Source organism: Pseudonaja textilis, chromosome 3 (assembly GCF_049901715.1).
Source record: "Pseudonaja textilis isolate UNSWEBS1 chromosome 3, rPseTex1.2, whole genome shotgun sequence".
Lineage (NCBI taxonomy): Eukaryota > Metazoa > Chordata > Lepidosauria > Squamata > Elapidae > Pseudonaja > Pseudonaja textilis.
In genome coordinates this window covers 39,371,246-39,389,901 of record NC_141992.1, presented here as the reverse complement: position 1 = coordinate 39,389,901, position 18,656 = coordinate 39,371,246, and the positions used below count along the sequence as shown (strand labels likewise).

The window sequence follows — 18,656 nt, the reverse complement described above, 5'->3', positions numbered from 1 at the left end:
AAGTCTGGTGGCATAAGGTATTCTGCAGCGAGTAGAGGAGTGGAGAATCTTGTGAAATATTTCTGGACTTTCTCATATCAGATACATAATGCCGGTTCCAGACTGATGAGCTACGTAGGATTAAATTAACAACTTTTAATGCCTTTTTGGCTATGTACTTACAGTGGGCTGTAGTACTTAGATCATTAGAGATGAGTACTCGAAGGTCCTTGGCAGAGGACAGCTTTATGACAACGAACCATCAAAACAAGCGCACTGAAGGGGGGAGTAAGCCCTGCTGTATAGGACATGAACTACATGTACTGATACATACACACATATCCAACATTATATTTTTTAAATCCACGTTTAAAAAACTTGCTCAAAAATAAACCCGAGCTTTTATTAGAAGACCCGGTTTACAAGCAGGCACCCACCAAGAAACCCAGAAGTCTCAACAAAAGGAGTAAAAGGTGCAATAGTCTATAAACAGCGCGATATCATCCCGCTTCACCGGCATACATCTCGACGGCAAAATTTCAAGAAACTAAAGAAAACGTCTGACCGAACGTCTGCAAACAACCTAAAAACGCTGAGCGAAAACCTTTCTCCGGAAGTGACGTCTCAATCAGAACTCCGCTCTATCTACTTCAACCACAGCGAACAAAAGGGGTTTTTTTTCAAGCCCGTTCGGAGACCGACATACACACCCTCCTCAACAAACCACCGGTCTCGGCTTCTGATTGGCTAGAAAAAACGTTGAAGGGACTAACTATTTTATCGTCCCCGCCCCTACATTTGCCGATTGGCCAAGTGCCTGGGCTTCGCTGGACACCGGTTGGTGATGGGAGACGTCAATCTTGGAGCGCTCCAGAAGGCTGGATGGAGAGTGGGGCCGAGTGGGGACGTTGGCTTTGGCTGCGACGAAGGCGGTGGCGGCGAGGACGGCGGCTGCGGGCGTTTGGCCGAGCTCCTGGTAGGTCGGCGCCAGATCGGACTTGCTTCTGGCGGCTTCGGGCCTTTGGCTGGGAAATGGCGCGCCGGAGCATCCCCGCGCGCGCCTGTGCCTTTGGGAACCGGCAAGGGGGAGGGAGGAGAGGCGGGAGCCACCTGGAGGCCCGTTGGCGTGAGGGCCCCTCTGCCCGAGAGAGCCGCGGGATACGAGGGAGGGAAAGCCGACGCGCTTCAGACCCGAGAGGACCGCGGGCTATTGTCGCGGTAGCCACCGTCGCAGCTCTGAGAGCTGGAGTTTTGTCAGGGGGGCTGATGGGGTTAATGGGGTGAAGGCGGTGGGGCTCGAGGCCCTGGGCGGGTAGAGAGAAAGTCAGGGACTTGACTGAGGGGGATTCAAAGGAAGCGTGTTCTGGTTCGCGAACGGCGGTAAGTGAAATCTGTTAGTTGTGTCCCACCCACACACCCAGGAAAAAAGGGGGCTTGCCTGCGTCCCGTTGTTGTTTAGAAACGGGGCTGCGAAATCTGAAGCTTAGAATAAACCAACCACTCGAGCGTTTTAAATAATCGGGCGGCTAGATCGATATCTAGCCGTATAAGATGTGAAGTGGCCGTGAGAATCTAATAGTTGGGAGATAAGGGCGGGGTAGATTAATTTCTTAGGCTTTGGCTTGGCTGCTTTCACAATTCCTTCTGGAAATTAAATTAGGCAAATGCTGCTAAACCTGTTTACTCCCGATACTCGTATTATAAGACCTAGGGATGCTGCCGTGCAAAATACTACTCTCTGGATCAGGAGGCATTGTTGTGGCCAGGCAAGTTTTTAAGATGCCTCCGGAAATGGAGAAGTAAATGTAGTTATTAAGTTGTTAAGGGCAAAAATTAAACAGTGAAGTGTTGATAGATGCAACTGAATAACGTCAGAAGATGGATTGGAGGTACATATTCGTAAGAAGGAGAAAGGTAGTATTTATACAACTATTGGTCAGTCCTGTTTTGGAAAACAACCTGGACCTAGGAAATAATGTTCTTGTATTTATTTCATTTGTAACTAGCTTATGAGATGACTGTTTTGGATTTCTTTTTGATCTGTATGACCAATGTCTGTTCAAGATTGGAAAAATGCCAATGGTTGTTTTTTCATAGGCTCGTCCTGTTAAGCTGTTTTTATAGGCTAATGAAATCACATTTAATCATTTAGTGTGTAGATAGCCTTGTACCATCATAAGGGTATGTAAATAGAAGTATGTGTTTTCTTTAAAAGAAAGGGAAGAATAGTTTGCTTAAAACTCTTATATCAAAGCTGAAAACTACCTTCCTGTGATTACAAAAAAACAAAAAACAAATATTCAGTCTTATTGAAAATAAAATATTTGCACTCATTAAACAATTCTGATTACTTTTGTTAGTTTGTCATCAGGAAGTCCAGTATCTTTGCACATAATGATACATATTATCTTAGTCGTTGTTGGAAGTATGCTGAGTAGCTAGACAAGCACAGAAGATAAAAATTAGAAACTTTTCTGAATGCCTGTAAATCAAGATGCTACTGCAATAAAATATAGTATATCAAAAGTTTTTAATTTGAAATAATAAAATTAACTGCTGGTAGGGAAGTATCTAGCTACGTATTTTAAATATGTATTCCATATTCTGATGAAATGTTTGATACTAATGTTGTTATAGTCTTGTACAGTATGTCTGAAGTCAATTCTCCCCGATACTTTATTTAATCATGCATTTTGTAACTCACAAGAGTGGATGCTCTCTGGTGTCTGATTTTTTAGCACTGGCAAATAATTGCTGAAATGATTATTTGCCTATAACTATGGATGTGTACAGGGACTTCAAACAGACACAGTGGTTTGTTTTAGACATAATCTTTTAAGAATTTATTTACTGATACCTTAATAGAATAGTGTTATTTTTAGTATTAAGATCATCACTAAATAATCCTGAATGTATCATTTCTTCATGTTTCATTCAGCTTTCAGTGTTGTTATTTCCATGTGTCCTGCCTCACACTGGCAGGGGATTTCCAAAAGGAGCAATTTAGTTTATGTCAAATGGAGATTAATTTCAGATTTCACATGTAATGTTAAAGGGTGTATCCATATTAAATAACTGTAAATTCTATTTCTATACGTTTTTCTCAGTCTGTTAGAAATAGATTATATTTCCGTAATAGATAACTTTTTCTATTACCAAAGATGTATTTCTAAGTGGAGAATAAGAATGTTCTTCTGTCAGTATAGACAAAAAAACAGATTGATATACAGTCCTAGAAAATATGGAAAGCTTGATTCTCAAAATGAAAGATTTCAAATCTAAAATCCTTGATATAATGTAAACCTAATGTCATCAAGATTTAATATGATTTGGGGGCATGGCATGCAAGAGGTGAAATTAATGTCTAGATTGAAAGGGATGATTACACTAGCCTTAATTATTATACCAACAATACATTATACAGGTTTATATACAGTTGGTATCCATTCATATTAGGTAATAAATTAGGCTGATAAGATTTTCCATAAAGATACTGTGTTAGCCATCAGATGGGAAGAAACTTAGCAAAGCTTGCTTCTGTTTATTAATGTTTGAAAAAAATGTATCTTGTTGCTGCCATGAAACACATGACATTGTATCTTATTGCTGCCATAAAACACATGGGAGAAAGATAAATCAGCAATAAATAGCACAGATTTATAAGGAATATGAATAACTAGTATTTGGAGAGAATAAAACAGGAGCGCAGTAGGTCATTCTACCAAATCACTGCAGTTTCATTCTCTCAATTTGTGTTACTTTTTTGGCATATAGAAAACACTCAGAATAGAATAATAGAATAACAGATTTGGAAGATACCTTGGAAGTATTCTAGTCCAACCCTCTGCTTAGGCAGGAAAGCCTATACCATTTCAGACAAATGGCTGCCCAATCTCTTCTTAACTTCCAGTGTTGGAGCATTTACAACTTCTGGAGGCAAGTTGTTCCACTGATTAATTGTTCTGTCAGGAAATTTCTTCTTCTTTCTAGGTTGCTTCTCTCCTTGATTAGTTTCTACCCATTGCTTCTTGTCCTGCCCTCAGGTGCTTTGGAGAATAGCTTGACTTCCTCTTCTTTGTGGCACTCCCTGAGATTTTTTTAAATCTCAGACCCGTGTTTAATAATAGGGCCTAACTATACTAACATATTGCTTCATGCTGTGTTATTGTTTAAATCAACAATTTAGAATCCTTAAGTGCTTCAAATTCTTTTCTGTCCAAATCTGATACTATGAACCAGGATGGATATGTCAGAAAATTCAAGCAGTTCTTCATTTCAGCATCAACTTGTTATTTGTGGAAAATTTAGGTATTAGTGTTTGGTTTCTTTGAGAACAGTCACTAATTCAAAGACTGCATAGATCTGCAGCCTCTGTCTCCAGTAGCTTAGATTTATTGTTTGGCATCACTGCTGGCTATTTCCTAAAACAGCTGAAAAATCACAGGGGAAAAAAGGGACAAATGGCAGAGAATGAATGATAGAAAAAAAGAAAAAAGTTTTCCTGTTTGTGACTAGAATGTTTATTAAACATCTAACTACCGTATATACTCGAGTATAAGTCGACCCGAATATAAGCTGAGGCACCTAATTTTGCCACAAAAAACTGGGAAAACTTATTGACTCGAGTATAAGCCGAGTTTTCAGCACATTTTTTGTGCTGAAAAAAAACCCCTCGGCTTATACTCAAGTGAGATTCCCTCTGAAAAAAAAAAAAATGGTGTGAGCTCCAGAGCTGGGCAGCCGCTTCCCTGCTTCCGTGTTTCCTTTGCAACTTGTAAGCATGGGGGTAATCGGAAGCAGAAAAGTTCTTGCATGAGGATATATTGTTTTTTCTTTATTTAACTGTTTTAGGGGGAGGAAAAGACCCACTGTCATGTGAGAATGCTCAGACACGAAATCTGTCTGCCTGAAAATAAGTGTGTGGGGGGGGGATTTTAATAGAGGGAAGACATAGGGAGAAGGCAAAAGCGACGGAAGATCCTTCAGGGGAAACTGAGGGGAGACTCACCCTTGGTCCAGATGAGCCCCCTTCCCCGCCCCTAAGGAAGCAGAGGCAGACAGCAAGGGCAGGCAAGCCCCGCTTTGCGGACTCCGTCCGTCCTCGCTCCCACCCACCCACCCAAAGCCACGAAGTCCCCCAATCGCACAGCCCAGAATCGCCCTCCCCTCAGGGGGCAGCAACGACGACGCCCGGTGTTTCCTGAAACAAGAAGCTCCGACGTGCAATGAAAGCGCCCTCGCTCTAGGCTCAGAAAACAACGCGAGCCGAGGTGACTTTGTTTCCTCAGCCCTAGCTGCTTTCAATCCGCTCGGGAGGAGGAGGAGGAGGAGGTGGTGGCAGCAGCTCGCATTGTTTTCTGGCTCTAGGCTTGCGATCTCAGAAAACAATGCGAGCCGAGATGACTTCGTTTCCTCAGCCCTAGCTGCTTTCAGTCCCCTCGGGAGGAGGAGGGGGAGGAGGAGGGGGCGGCAGTGGCTTGCATTGTTTTCTGAGCCTAGAGCCAGGGCGCTTTCATTGCACGTCGGAGCTTCTTGTTTCAGGAAACACCGGGCGTCATCGTTGCTGCCCCCTGAGGGGAGGGCGATTCTGGGCTGTGCGATTGGGGGACTTCGTGGCTTTGGGTGGGTGGGTGGGAGCGAGGACGGACGGAGTCCGCGAAGCGGGGCTTGCCTGCCCTTGCTGCCTGCCTCTGCTTCCTTAGGGGCGGGGAAGGGGGCTCATCTGGACCAAGGGTGAGTCTCCCCCTCAGTTTCCCCTGAAGGATCTTCCGTCGCTTTTGCCTTCTCCCTATGTCTTCCCTCTATTAAAATCCCCCCCACACACACTTATTTTCAGGTGGACAGATTTCGTGTCTGAGCATTCTCACATGACAGTGGGTCTTTTCCTCCCCCTAAAACAGTTAAATAAAGAAAAAACAATATATCCTCATGCAAGAACTTTTCTGCTTCCGATTACCCCCATGCTTACAAGTTGCAAAGGAAACACGGAAGCAGGGAAGCGGCTGCCCAGCTCCGGAGCTCCACACCATTTTTTTTTTCAGAGGGAATCTCACTTGAGTATAAGCTGAGGGGTTTTTTTTCCGCACAAAAAATGTGCTTAAAAACTCGGCTTATACTCGAGTATATACGGTAATTTTACAGTATGTGTAAAAGAATAAAAAAATGGGTCTATAAAATTATATGTGCACACACACACACACACAAATATGTGTATCTATTGGGGACCCTGGCCTTGGCTGAACTGTTGACAACTTTAGCCCAATTTGATTGTTTTTGAGACCACTAAGAAACCTCAAACTCAATTCCCAGAGGAAAGTAGTATCAACCCACTTCCATAGAGTATCAAAGAAGTCAATATTGCAGGGGTGTCAAACTTGATTTCATTGAGGGCCACATCAGGATTTTGTTTGACCTCTGGAGACCAGAATGGACATGGCTAGCTCGACATCACTCATGTTGGGGGCGCCTATGGTGGTCTGAGCACTCTAACCCGTGAAAACAGGTGCCCGAGCTCCATTTTTGGCTGCAATGGTCTCCTGAAACAGTCTGTCAGTGAAAATGGAGCTCATGAGGGCCGCCTGCAGTTCTTGTGAACTCCGTTTTTGGCTGCGACAACCTCCTGCAACCCTCAGCCAGCTAATACAGAGATTGTGAGGGCTGTCCATGGCTCTCCTAAGCTCCATTTTCATTGGCAGCGGCACCTCAGGCCATATCTAAGCACCAGCAGGTCAGATTTGGCCCCCGGGCCTTGAGTTTGACACCCCTGCAATATCATCATATCCATGAAGCCACCAGAAATTGAGCTCCATTCAATGAAGACTTTATCTGCAGCTTTATATGAACTTCATACTTGTTAAATGCTACTGCTTCCTGTATGTTTAAAAATTATCTACACAAGTCTAGAAAAATATAAATGTCTATGCAAATGTATATTTTTAATTCTTTATGTGAAAAATATGGATTCTGTTGTCAGAGATTTCCAGAAACGTGAAAAAAATTAAGCCACAGAAGAGTTGTAATTTGTTTAGCATAAGAATATTGTATGTGCTTGTGGATAAGCTGAGAATTGTGGCCAAAATACACCTCCAAAATCAGATCATTCATAAATATATATGATAATTCATTTTTAAAATAACCATATTTCCCATATATAATCATTGATAAGCCGACACACTGAATAAGCAGGGTTCTACATTTTTAATCAAAAAAACTATGAAAAATTGCACCTTAATTTATCCACAGATGACACATTTATTTCATGGCATTTTGGTTAAACATTTGAGGGTTGGCTTATCCAAAGATTGATTTATCCACAAGTATATATGGTATATATTTTGGTTTATATTTTTGTACTTTGTGGGATTTATGAGGCAATTATCATATTTCTTATTAAAATAAGAGAAAAAATAAAATTTCAGATGTTGGAAATAAATTGAAATACAAATTTATCAGGAATCTTAGGTAAATTGATATTGGATTGCATCCTAAATTAACAGTTTAAAATGAAGTTTGGTTCCAATAATCCATGTAACTTAATAGGACTGTCTTTGAGATGATTGTGTTAATTACAATGTTACTGCAAATAAACATTAATTCTAAATGAGTAATCTACCGGCATCAACATAAATAAAACTAGTATTTTAAGTCTTCTGATTGCAAAACTTATTTCTAAATATTTCATTAGACTGGGGGATTTTTCATCAGGATGAAGGAAGCTACATTTGTAAACTTACGAAGACGTTATTATGACCTACATATTCCATATCATATGAATGTCATACCACATGAACAAGTTTTATCACATGATACCAAACAGAAAATTTCACTGTTACGGTACTTAGATATAATGAACTTTAATAAAATTAATGTACAGAGCAGCCTTGTTACAATAACAGGACAGATTAAGTTAAATTCCAATTGGATATTTTATTCCTAGAAAAGATATCCAATTGTACATAGAACAGTTGTAGTTACTATATTTTTATATTAGCTATTTGTTATTTCTATGGCTTGCTAACACTTCATCTCCTAGTTTATGAATATTGTAATTTTAAATTTTTGTCCTCTAATGTGTATAATGCTTAATAAACATTAATATTTATATTAATTTTCTGAAGCATCATTTAATCAGGGGTTTTCAAATATGTCCTGGGGTTGGTATTTTCATTTTTCTAATATCAATTAAGAACTGGGAGGGGGTGGGTTCTGCTTTTGTTACACAATTTGTATTTTTGTAATTCTTGTATAGAAAAGATAGTTTGTTTTGCTGTGTGTGTGGAATAAAATGCACAATATTGATAATATCTCTGTATACCACAAGATGCAAATGCTATCATTCTGAAAAGAAATCACCCTGTATTTTGCAATACTTAGATATTTACTGTTTCTAAGAGTGAAACTATCTAAAAATACATTAATTTGTTGATTTAAATTACTTGGCAATTTACTGCTTAGTGAAAAATAAGGTGATTTCTTATTTTTAATTGTCTTCTGTAGTTTCAAAAACTTTCTGTAACAGTACTTTTTTTAAAAAGTTCATATCACTTTTTAACTTTTTTTTTAAATACAGTTTGTATTGTTATTTATTTTATATAGAAATTATTTCATTGTAGAATATGTTTGAACTATTGTAACAACTTTAAAATGTGTGTATAAAAGTGTTTCATAGAAAAGTTGAGTTTTCCAGCTATGACTAGACAATTCGTTTATTAATATTTGGTATGATGACAGTTTAAAATGTACTGTTACAGTGGATTTTACATTGGCACAATAGTAAAAAGATAATAATTGTGCTTCATTTGAAGAAGAATCTCTGCTGAGACCATAAGTAAATATTCTTTTACTCTCCTTGCCTTTCAGAATTTGAAATTTGAGTTAATATTTTACTGTAATGTGTATGGTAATCCATTTAATTCATTGGAAAATCAATAAAATCATATTTTTAATATTCTTATGTACTTAGCGCTTACGTTTAAAAGCATTGCAACTAGAAAAGTATTACACCTCAAGCAAGCACAACTGCACCTTCATTTTTTTCAGAATCTCTGTGGAACAATACAAATATTAGCAAAAAGGTGATGGTGACTGTGGAGCAGTTTGAATGCAATAAACTCTCTCTTGAGATAAAATGTGCCCCAGCAAAGACTGTTTTTCTAAAAACAAAGTAGGTTTTAGAAATCCTGAGGTGGTAAAAGAATCGGTTTGTCTTGTCTACTGATTATTTTATATCCCTTTATTTTAAATATTTTAAATTATTAATGTAAATGTAGATTGAGTCCACTTTGGTAGAGATCTTAAATATTTATCTTGACTTCCGTATGAATGCATGTGTTCTATCCAAACCAAGTAAGATATACATATATCATTTTGTGACCACATGAGAAAAGATGAATAATTAGGGTTTTTTTCCTCAAGTAATTATAGTGATGATGAAAAATTAGAAGTACTTAGAAAACATTAAAATATCATTGTTGCAATTATGGGTATTGTATTGCATTCTTAAAATAGGCTTCACTATACAAACAGTATTTGGCTAAATTTCCAATTTTTTTTCCAGATATTCAAGATGAATCTCGAAAAACTCAACAAAGCTGAATTACTGACACTTTTTAGTATCCTTGAAGGTGAATTAGAAGCCAGAGATCTTGTTATAGAAGCTTTAAAGGTAACCCATATATATTAGGAGAGATGAAATACAGCAGTTCTGATATATAAATATTACATAACAAATCCTGTAATAATAGTCTGTACTTTGGCATTTGATTGACAGCAAAAATGAATGATGTAATGGATGAGCATCTTAATGATTATGAAAAATAAGGATATATTTTAATTAAAGATATTCTCCCTTCGTCATACTAAAAATATTGAGACTTGGAATTTTTGTTCTCAATGCCACCAATGTGTTTCTGTTAAAAAGAAGATTTGGTAAAACAAACTGTTATCTCAACAGGCAGGAATAGTAATATAGATTCATGTTCTACTTCCTTTTAAAAATGCTTTATCTTCTAACAGTGTTTTTGTAATTCAGTTGATGAGTTTAGAGCCAAATATTGAATGTATGGGTAGTCTTTATAATGGTATAGTTTGGCTTTTGCTGGACTCTTGTTGAAATTTTAATTACAATATTAGATTAATATCCAAATTGTATGGATATTCACTAAACGTGGGTATCCATACAATTTGTGTATATCCCCCCCCTCTCTTTTTTTTTCTCTCTCTCTCCCTCCCTCCCTCCTTCCCTCCCTCTCATATGTTACTGTGGTAAAGACTTTACAAATTGCTGGTGACTGCATTTTGTCAGTGCTATCTATTTCAAGATTACTAGATCTGGACTGAGCAAACAACTGTCACTTGGTGGCAACTGAGACATACAAAACATCTACCCCTTAGCTGCCATTTAGTAATCAAAAATGTGGGGGCTCAGATCTGGAGCTCTGTTCTATTACTTCATATCAGTTTCCTCATTTTTTACAAGTTCCTTTTTTACAAAATAGATATCTAGGCACTGAATTTCCTTTGTCTTGGATGATCAGAAAGAATGACAGTGAAATCAGTAAAAGAGCTTTTTTGTTTTTAGTTCTATGATCTTTTTTGTTGGCATAATTGTTCATGGTGTATACTGGCTCCCTTTTTTCACTACTCTTATTTATCCAGTCAAAAATGTTAATTTGAAGTCTTTTATAATTTTTATGCTTCTTTTTTGGATGTTTTCCTAATAATATTTTCATGTTAAGATCAGCTCAGGGTTTTATGGTTTTTAACACACTTCTTCTAGTACTTTTACTGTGTTTGAGGACTGGCATGTCTGTCAAAAACTGCTTCTTTTTAAGATTTCAATTTGGATCTTTTTTAAAAAAAAATCTGTGCACATTTTGACTTACAGAGGAACAACATCATAGCCATTTCCTCCTAAAGTTTCTATCATAGGTGTTGAGATTATATGTTGTCACTTCTAATGCTTCTTGCCTGGCATTTTCAGCTATAATCCTGTCTTTTCAACTGGCTATTTTCCTGGTTGTTGTTTTTTTAATTGTTCCTATCCTGTTCCTTTTTGGGGTGATTAACATTTTCCGTCTCATTCCCTTTGAATGATTCATCCTAAAGTTAATATTCCCCAATGCATGCTGGCTTTTTCCTACGGTCATTTTAACATGAATTGGATGTATTAAGATATGTTATTCCTGGAGCTGGGGATAACCATTAGAAGTCTAAACAAAGCAAGAATTCTGAATCTTGTCTCTAGCTACAGATAACTTTAAACAGCAACTGATGACAGAAGAATATAGCCTTATCCACCAATGTGCTACTTGATTTTAATTTGGTAGTCTTTTAAAGCAACATAAAAATATAGCAAACTAAAATAATGCTAATGCTTTGACTGTGGCACTATAGGTTTGGTCTTATCATATCCAGAAATATTATCTGGTTTACCAGAACTTTCTTTTAATTGTGAATCTTAGTGTATGCATAGACAGAATATGGAAATGTGATCTTCTTAACTTCAAAGAAAAAACAGAGAAAAATTACATACTGCATGAAAAGATACTGGTTTTTTTCTTTCTTTTTTTCTTTCTTTTTTGCTATGCTTCTGTTTAGTACTATGAAGATCAGATAGGTATGAGATTAATTGTTGAAGGCGATTAGTTGCTGTGTTTTTAGTACCATGTTTCTCCAACAATACGGCCTCCACCAATAGGAAGCCCCAGCATGATTTATTGGCATAAAATCAAATTAAGCCCCCCCCCCAATTAAGGCTCATATTAAGCATGCAAAATGGGGGGAAATGGTGGGGGGAGCGCGAAGAGCTCTGCCTGGGACACCCAGCGCTGTTGAAACGTGGGCCCTCCTGCCCGGCGGCAGAGCTCTCACCAAGGCAGCGAGCGCCTCCCCGCCGGGCTCTCTGCTCATCCCGCCAGGGCCGCACCAGAGCCATGCGGGCTGGGCAGAGCCAGGAAACACCCGCGGCTCGCTTTCCCGGCTCTGCCCAGCCCGCACGGCTCTGGCGCGGCCCTGGTGGGATGAACAGAGGGTCCGGCGGGGAGGCGCTCTGCCTTGGTGAGAGCTCTGCCGCCGGGAAGGAGGGCCCGCCTGTCAGTTGCGCTGGGCGCCCCAGGCGAAGCTGACAGGTGGGCCCTCCTGCCCGACGGCAGAGCTCTCACCAAGGCAGCAAGTGCCTCCCCGCCGGACCCTCCACTCATCCCGCTAGGGCCGCACCGGAGCCGTGCGGTCTGGGCAGAGCCAGAAAACACCCGCAGCTCGCTTTCCCAGCTCTGCCCAGCCCGCATGGCTCCGGCGTGGCCCTGGTGAGATGAGCGGAGGTTTTTAAATTAATTTGTTTTACCTTCGAAGGCAAAGGGAAGGTGGCGACAGGAGCGCCTGAAGCCAAGTGTCTCCTCAGGGCTCCGGTTGCAGGGAGGAGCTCTGACTGGCCACACGTGGCTGCGCCAAACGCTGCGGCGTTGCTCTAACGCCGCGGCAGCAAGGGAGAAGGGAAAGCAACGGTGGCGGAAGGTCTCCCGAACATCCAAGCTGTCGCCACGCTCCCACCCGAGGATGCAAGGGGGGCGAATTAAGTCACCCCCGAAAAGATGGCCTAGCTGTTTTTTGGGGGGTCAAAAAAAATAAGGCCCGGCCTTATTATGTGAGAAACACGGTATACAAATACAAAGCAGTCTGGAGACTATTTTTTTCCCTGTATTATCTACTAAATCTCTCTGAAGATTCTGTTTCAAGGGAAAGAAGCTTTTATTGTTAATATTCTATAAAGTAAAATAAAGCTACAGACTAGGTTTAATCATTGCTTTTAATATAAGTTCAGATATTGTTTCAGTTATTAATAAGACTGAACTTCATAAGCAAATTTACTTAAATATCCGGTGCTCTTACATTACAGTCTTCTTCAACTAGGGAAAATTAAAATTAAAATTGAAGTAACCCCCTTTATAAAAACTGCTTCAGTATTTAAGATGTAATAATAAAATAAGTGTAAATAAGTTTATTTTTGTAACCACAGGTCATAAAATAGAACCATAAAGTGCTACAGAAAAGTTTGCGAAAAGGAAGAAAGACTCTCAGGATTTATGTAAAAATAGGTTTCAAATTAATATTTTGAACAATATCAGAAGTAATAACACCTGTAATTATATAGAGTTGCATTTTTATGACAGGACTTCGGAAATGAAGAAATACATTATTACTACTTTAAAGGGCTTCTGATTTTATCTCCAAAAGATGCTTCAGAACCTGAGGAGCACAAATATAATACCTCCAACTTCTCAAAGCAATTTTGTCTTTTTCCTACACTCCCATGAGTGACGGAATTTTTGGAGATCAAATCCAAAGCATTTCATTGTTTTCCTGCTTTTCTAAGAATGTAACTAGATGTTCAGATTCAGCTTTCTTTTTTTTAATAAAACAAGAGAGCATTTCCAGTATTGTATTTGATAAGCTTGACTAGAGTAGGAAAGTAGGCAGTGGTGAAATAGAGTTAAAAATGATGGCATGGAAGGAAGTAGCCAAGATTCTATGGTGTTCAAATATAATGGTGTTCATGGAAGTTTGAAACGATTTCTAACTATTAACATTTCTGTATATTATGAAGTTTTATTATGCTGAGATATAAGATGCTGTGGCAGTTCTCACCTCTAATTTTGCTAGATCGGGTTTTATTCAGTTAAGATTGATACATGGTTGGCCAGATGCATTTTTAGATGTCTTTATTTTCTTTTAAAATATTAGTAATCCCCCCCCTTTACAATAAAGATCATTTCTTTAGATCTGGATTATCTATGGTTCAGTTATAAGTGGTTCAGCCTCTTGTTGTTTTTTTTAATTTAATCTAGCCAGTCAGTAAACAAAATTTTGTTTTCTCACTCCCCTCATGTTCTGACCACAGATTGTATTTATTTTCAAACATCTGTCTCTAGAGAAAACTATGACTGAGGAAATTTGAGATTATACAGCAAGCTATTTAAAGGAGATACTGTTTTAGAAAATGAACTTTTCTATTTGAGGACTGTAGAATATAATACAATTTTAAAGCCCACAGCTTGTTTTATATAAAGTCATGTTGAAAAAATACACATAACAGCTGTAGAATTCTGCTTCATTCTCAAGTTTTTATTTTTCAACTAGTTTAGATGCATTACATACTGAAAACATTCAATAAAGTCTTTTTTTAACCCATGTGGTAGGCAAGGGAAAGGAGAAACTCTGTTGTTTCCTTAAGACGTAGAATAGTTTGTTTCATAAGCTAAATATCTCTTAATTTTGTATTTGTAGTAGCTGCAGTCTTTAGCTTCTATATTCTGTTTTGATGTTGATTATCACTATTCAAGCTAATCACAAGTTTTATCCAACCAATTTGATTAAAGCTATCTAGGAAATCACCTTATGATTCACCTTTAACTCTAGATTTTTTTAAAAAACAAATACAAACGCACAAATCTTTATACAATTTGGAGCCCACTTTGAGCTGTATTGGTCAAAAGATTTCATAGGACACCATATTTACAGACACTTTGTCCTTGAGGATCCAGCAAGGTAGAAATTCTTGCTCATGTCTTCATACAACTTTTTTATGATGCCTCAAATCATGTTCTGATCTCCTCAATCATTTCCAAATACAAGGGACACACTGATAAATTTTATGTTTATTACTTTTTAAGGAATTCTAATCCTACACTCACATATCAGAGGGCCAAATATCTTCACCAAATTATACAACAGCGCAAATTTAATTATATATGTTGTTTTATTATCCTATTGAGTTTTTCTCCCTTTCTCAGTAATGAATTATTGCATTAAACTGTTTCTCTTTTTTATGTAAAGATTGGCCAAAAATTATAATAAAGGTATTGTGATATTAATTGGATTATGGAAACTCTGAGGTTTCTAGTTTCTTTTTCTTGGACCACAAAGGTTCTTTTTACTATTATTTCCCCTTTTTAGAAATTTTGTCTTTCACATTTAAAATAACAACATTGGGGGTTTGGGGAGGGGGCACAATTGTGCAGTTATATATTGAATCTCATCTACAACAACTCTATTCACATAATTGATGTAATGTTAACTGCATTTATTTATTTATTTAAACTTATGTAGCTGCCCATATCACTTTTTGTGGCTCTCAAAACAATAAAAAGAAACTCATAAATAAAATTAAAAACAATTAACCAGTTAAAACAATTATCCAGAAGCATAAAAATCATGGGAGAACACCAACCTATAGTTCTCTAACAGTATGGTCATATTACAATCTTTCCACCTCCAAGGGTTTTCCAGGCCTGGTGACATATTAGAGACTTCCTAAAGACCAGTAAGTTTGGAACCAATGTAACCTCAGGAGGAATGATGTTCCAAAGGTGCCACAGCAGAAAAAGCTAACTTCCTGGGTCCTGACAGATGGAATTGCTTTGTAGATGGGACCCACAATATGTTCCTTTTGCTAGACAAGAGGGTATGATAAAAACAGATCTGCTCCAGAGCTGGTAATAGATTAATTTTGATACACGAAGTGTTAATGGTTTTGACCTAACTTAAACACTGATAATTGATTCATATTACTCCTCTTTTCAGATGAAGACATTAGAAATAAGGAGAAAAGTCATTTTTAGAAAAAGAAAGAAACCAGAATGTTTATAAATTTAAATTTTACTGAGTAGTTATGATAGCATTTTTACTGTTCTGACTCATGAAATGAAACAATTCAAAAATAGAAACAGTAAAGGGAAGTTGCATATCCCTATTAAATAAATAGTAAGAACAGAATTAAATCAATATCTTGGTCAAGGAATGCAATTATAGAAAATAAAAAAAGAAATAGGTGTTCCTTCATATGGATTAAAACCAGGCTCTTAAACAGAATAAAACTAACCTAAAACTCTAGAAATTATCCAAAATATAATTTTACCAGAATTAGTTGCTCTTAGCTTTTGACTTCTACATTTCACTTTCAACTTCTAGTACAATGTGAAATACAGAGAATTTCAGTTCTGTTTTGGATTAATCACAATACCCATTGTCACACTTTAAAAAAAAAGTTGGCTAATTTATCTTTGGGTATTAAAATATATGCTTTATACTATAAAAGTAGATATTTCCTTTTTTTTAAATAAAGTTTTTATCAATTTTCTATTCTGAGTTGAAAATATATCTCACACATTACATGTACTTCTGAACTTGTGAGATACTGGCATGTCAGTGTGCAGGGTTTGCTAGATTAGAGAGCTTACTTAGCACAGAGTAAGATGAGAAAAACCTGGTCTGGGTCATGCTTTCGGCATCTTGATTAGAATATGCCCAAACTTTTCATATGATTTTGGAATTAATTATAAAGAACAGTTTTTGTGGGAAATAGTTCCTTTTACAAGACATAATATAAAGAATTCCATAATTTCAAAAATTGGACACTAGAAGGGACTAAAGATTACAGATAGAAGAAATATATTGTCAGGATTCTGGCAGTAGCCCTAATTAAATCATGAGCTGTGAACCAAGCTTCAAAACTTACAAGATATTTATTAGGAGCTAACATGACGGTATGACCTGTGTGTAGCCGATTCTGAGAAACGTAATTCACTGTCACCCTTGACCCTGTTTTCCCCCACCCCTCTGGGTATATCATAATTCATATTCTCCAATGAAATACATCCATAGCCAAGAGTCATCAATCAAGTTCTCCAATTAGAGATTTTGTGCGGCAGAAACTCCAGTCGGTTAGTATAATCTCTGCAAGGTATGAATGGAATGCACTTTCAATTCCGACCTGCTGCACTGCTCTTTCAAACTCCTTCCCCACCCACCCCTGTCTGTTGGCAACTATAAAACAAGCATAGAAAATGTTTTATAAGTTGACAAGATATACTGTACAGGACAGCAAGAAGGTGCAAAACATTCTAGAAATACACATACTAAAGGATACCTTTGAAGAATGAAATCAGAAAATAGTCATAATATGAACAATGTGACTAATTATGTCTGCTTCTGTGGATAGACTGTCCAAAAGATGCTATTGAAGAAAGGTCAGATGTTGAATAAATTTTATCTAACATGATAGAGATGATATCAGCTATGGATTTAGAACTCATAGGCTATAAAATGATACAGAAAAGAATATTACTGTAAACAAAAGAAATTGGCTGAGCTTTTAAAATTTAAAAGGGAAATACAAATAACAAATGAAAAGAATGACCTGGATAATTTTTTTCCCCGCTGGATTTACAAATGACACTTCTTAAAGGTTTGAAGTAATCTGTGCGATAGAACAAAGAAGAAATTTAAAAAAACAAGTCCTTTGACAATATTTGAATGAACTAAAGGTTAGGAGTATTAGAAATAAAAGAAAGGAATACAAACTTGGTTTATTTGATCAAATTAAGTAAGTCATATTGTTACTTTTAGCTACCTTTTTGGATTTTCTGCTGACATTAGGACTGAAAAGTTTAGCAATCAGCATCTTGAATTTCACCCAGAAGCAAAACAGTGCAGTTTGCAAAAGAGAAGTGTTACACGGGCATATTAAGTCAAACCAGTGGTGGTATACTACCGGTTCAGACCCGAAACAGTAGTAAAAAAGCCTATGATCAGCTGAGAGGAGGGGGGAAATCCTCCAACAATCAGCTGAGAGGAAAAAGAAGAGAAAAGCGCAGCATCGGCCCTGTGCACCGGTGTTAGGCAAAGCACCCCACCAAGCCACGCCCACCGAACCAATGGTAAAACAATTTGAATCCCACCACTAAGTCAAACCTATTGTTGCCTGTGCCATTGCATTCCAGACCTGAACCTTCCAGGGAGTCTTCAACAGCAGCCCCATTGCAGTAGTCAAGCCGGGAGATCACCAGGGCATGAATGGCTGTCTGAAGGATCCCACAATATAGGAAAGGGTTTAACTGGCAAGCCAGATAAAGTTAGGCAAAAGCATTCCTAACCACAGCTGCCACCTACTCATTGATTGTACACATTGATATTGGCTTATGTTGACTGGCAAATTAATGTGTAATGTGAATTGACGTCTACACCATCAGAAAAGTACTAGATTACAAGTGCAGTTATCTATTTTTTGCTTTCTATTCTCATCAGATTTTAAATAATCATAGTAGTAAGTACTAATTCTCTTCCAGATAAATCACTAGTATTATGCACCATTAAATGCATCAAATCTTTATTACTTACTGGTAAGAATTCTATTAGTGTAGAAACAGGATGACTCTTCACAAAATCTAGTTTTGTGGCTAAATCACAAATTGCTTTAAAGACATAAATGAAAGCCTCTACTTTAGAAAAAATATACTCTTTGTTTTATTATGAGAATATTGTTACCTTTGAACCATTTTCACAAACAGTGATTCTGTAGTACCTCCCAACTCCTGCTTTTTTTAGAAAGTGATATAACTCCTAGAACAATGCATTACAGATTGTACCGAGGATGTTATTTCCTTCTATAATACAAATTGTTAGCTTGCTTTTCCTGTAGTTTTGACAGCTGTATTTTGTTTAAAAGGATCAGTCAAACTAATGCTTTATAGAGCCACTGTTTAAAATTAAAGTTTTTATTGATGCTGAAGGGCCTACTGTATTTAATTTAGTATGATTTAAAGTTGTGTTTGTATTCATAAGTCTTCCCAGATGTGAACCACACATGCATGTAGCAAGTAGTTAATACAATTACTAGTCCT

At 37.5% G+C, this 18,656-nt stretch overlaps 1 protein-coding gene across 4 annotated transcripts in view; it reads left to right on the top strand.

Moving 5' to 3' along the window:
- Positions 1–807: 807 nt before the first annotated feature.
- Positions 808–18,656, top strand: part of CTTNBP2NL (CTTNBP2 N-terminal like) — a 32,147-nt gene continuing 14,298 nt past the window's right edge. For 2 of the 4 annotated variants that reach the window (XM_026712978.2, XM_026712977.2), the window contains exons 1-2: positions 808–955; positions 9,536–9,643. In XM_026712978.2, coding sequence (XP_026568763.2) covers positions 824–955; positions 9,536–9,643 — 240 coding nt within the window. In that variant the 5' untranslated portion in view covers positions 808–823. Of the gene's footprint in view, positions 956–1,173; positions 1,360–9,530; positions 9,644–10,248; positions 10,594–18,656 lie in introns of those variants that run through there. The other 2 variants (XM_087929328.1, XM_087929329.1) reach the window with 2 other exon arrangements.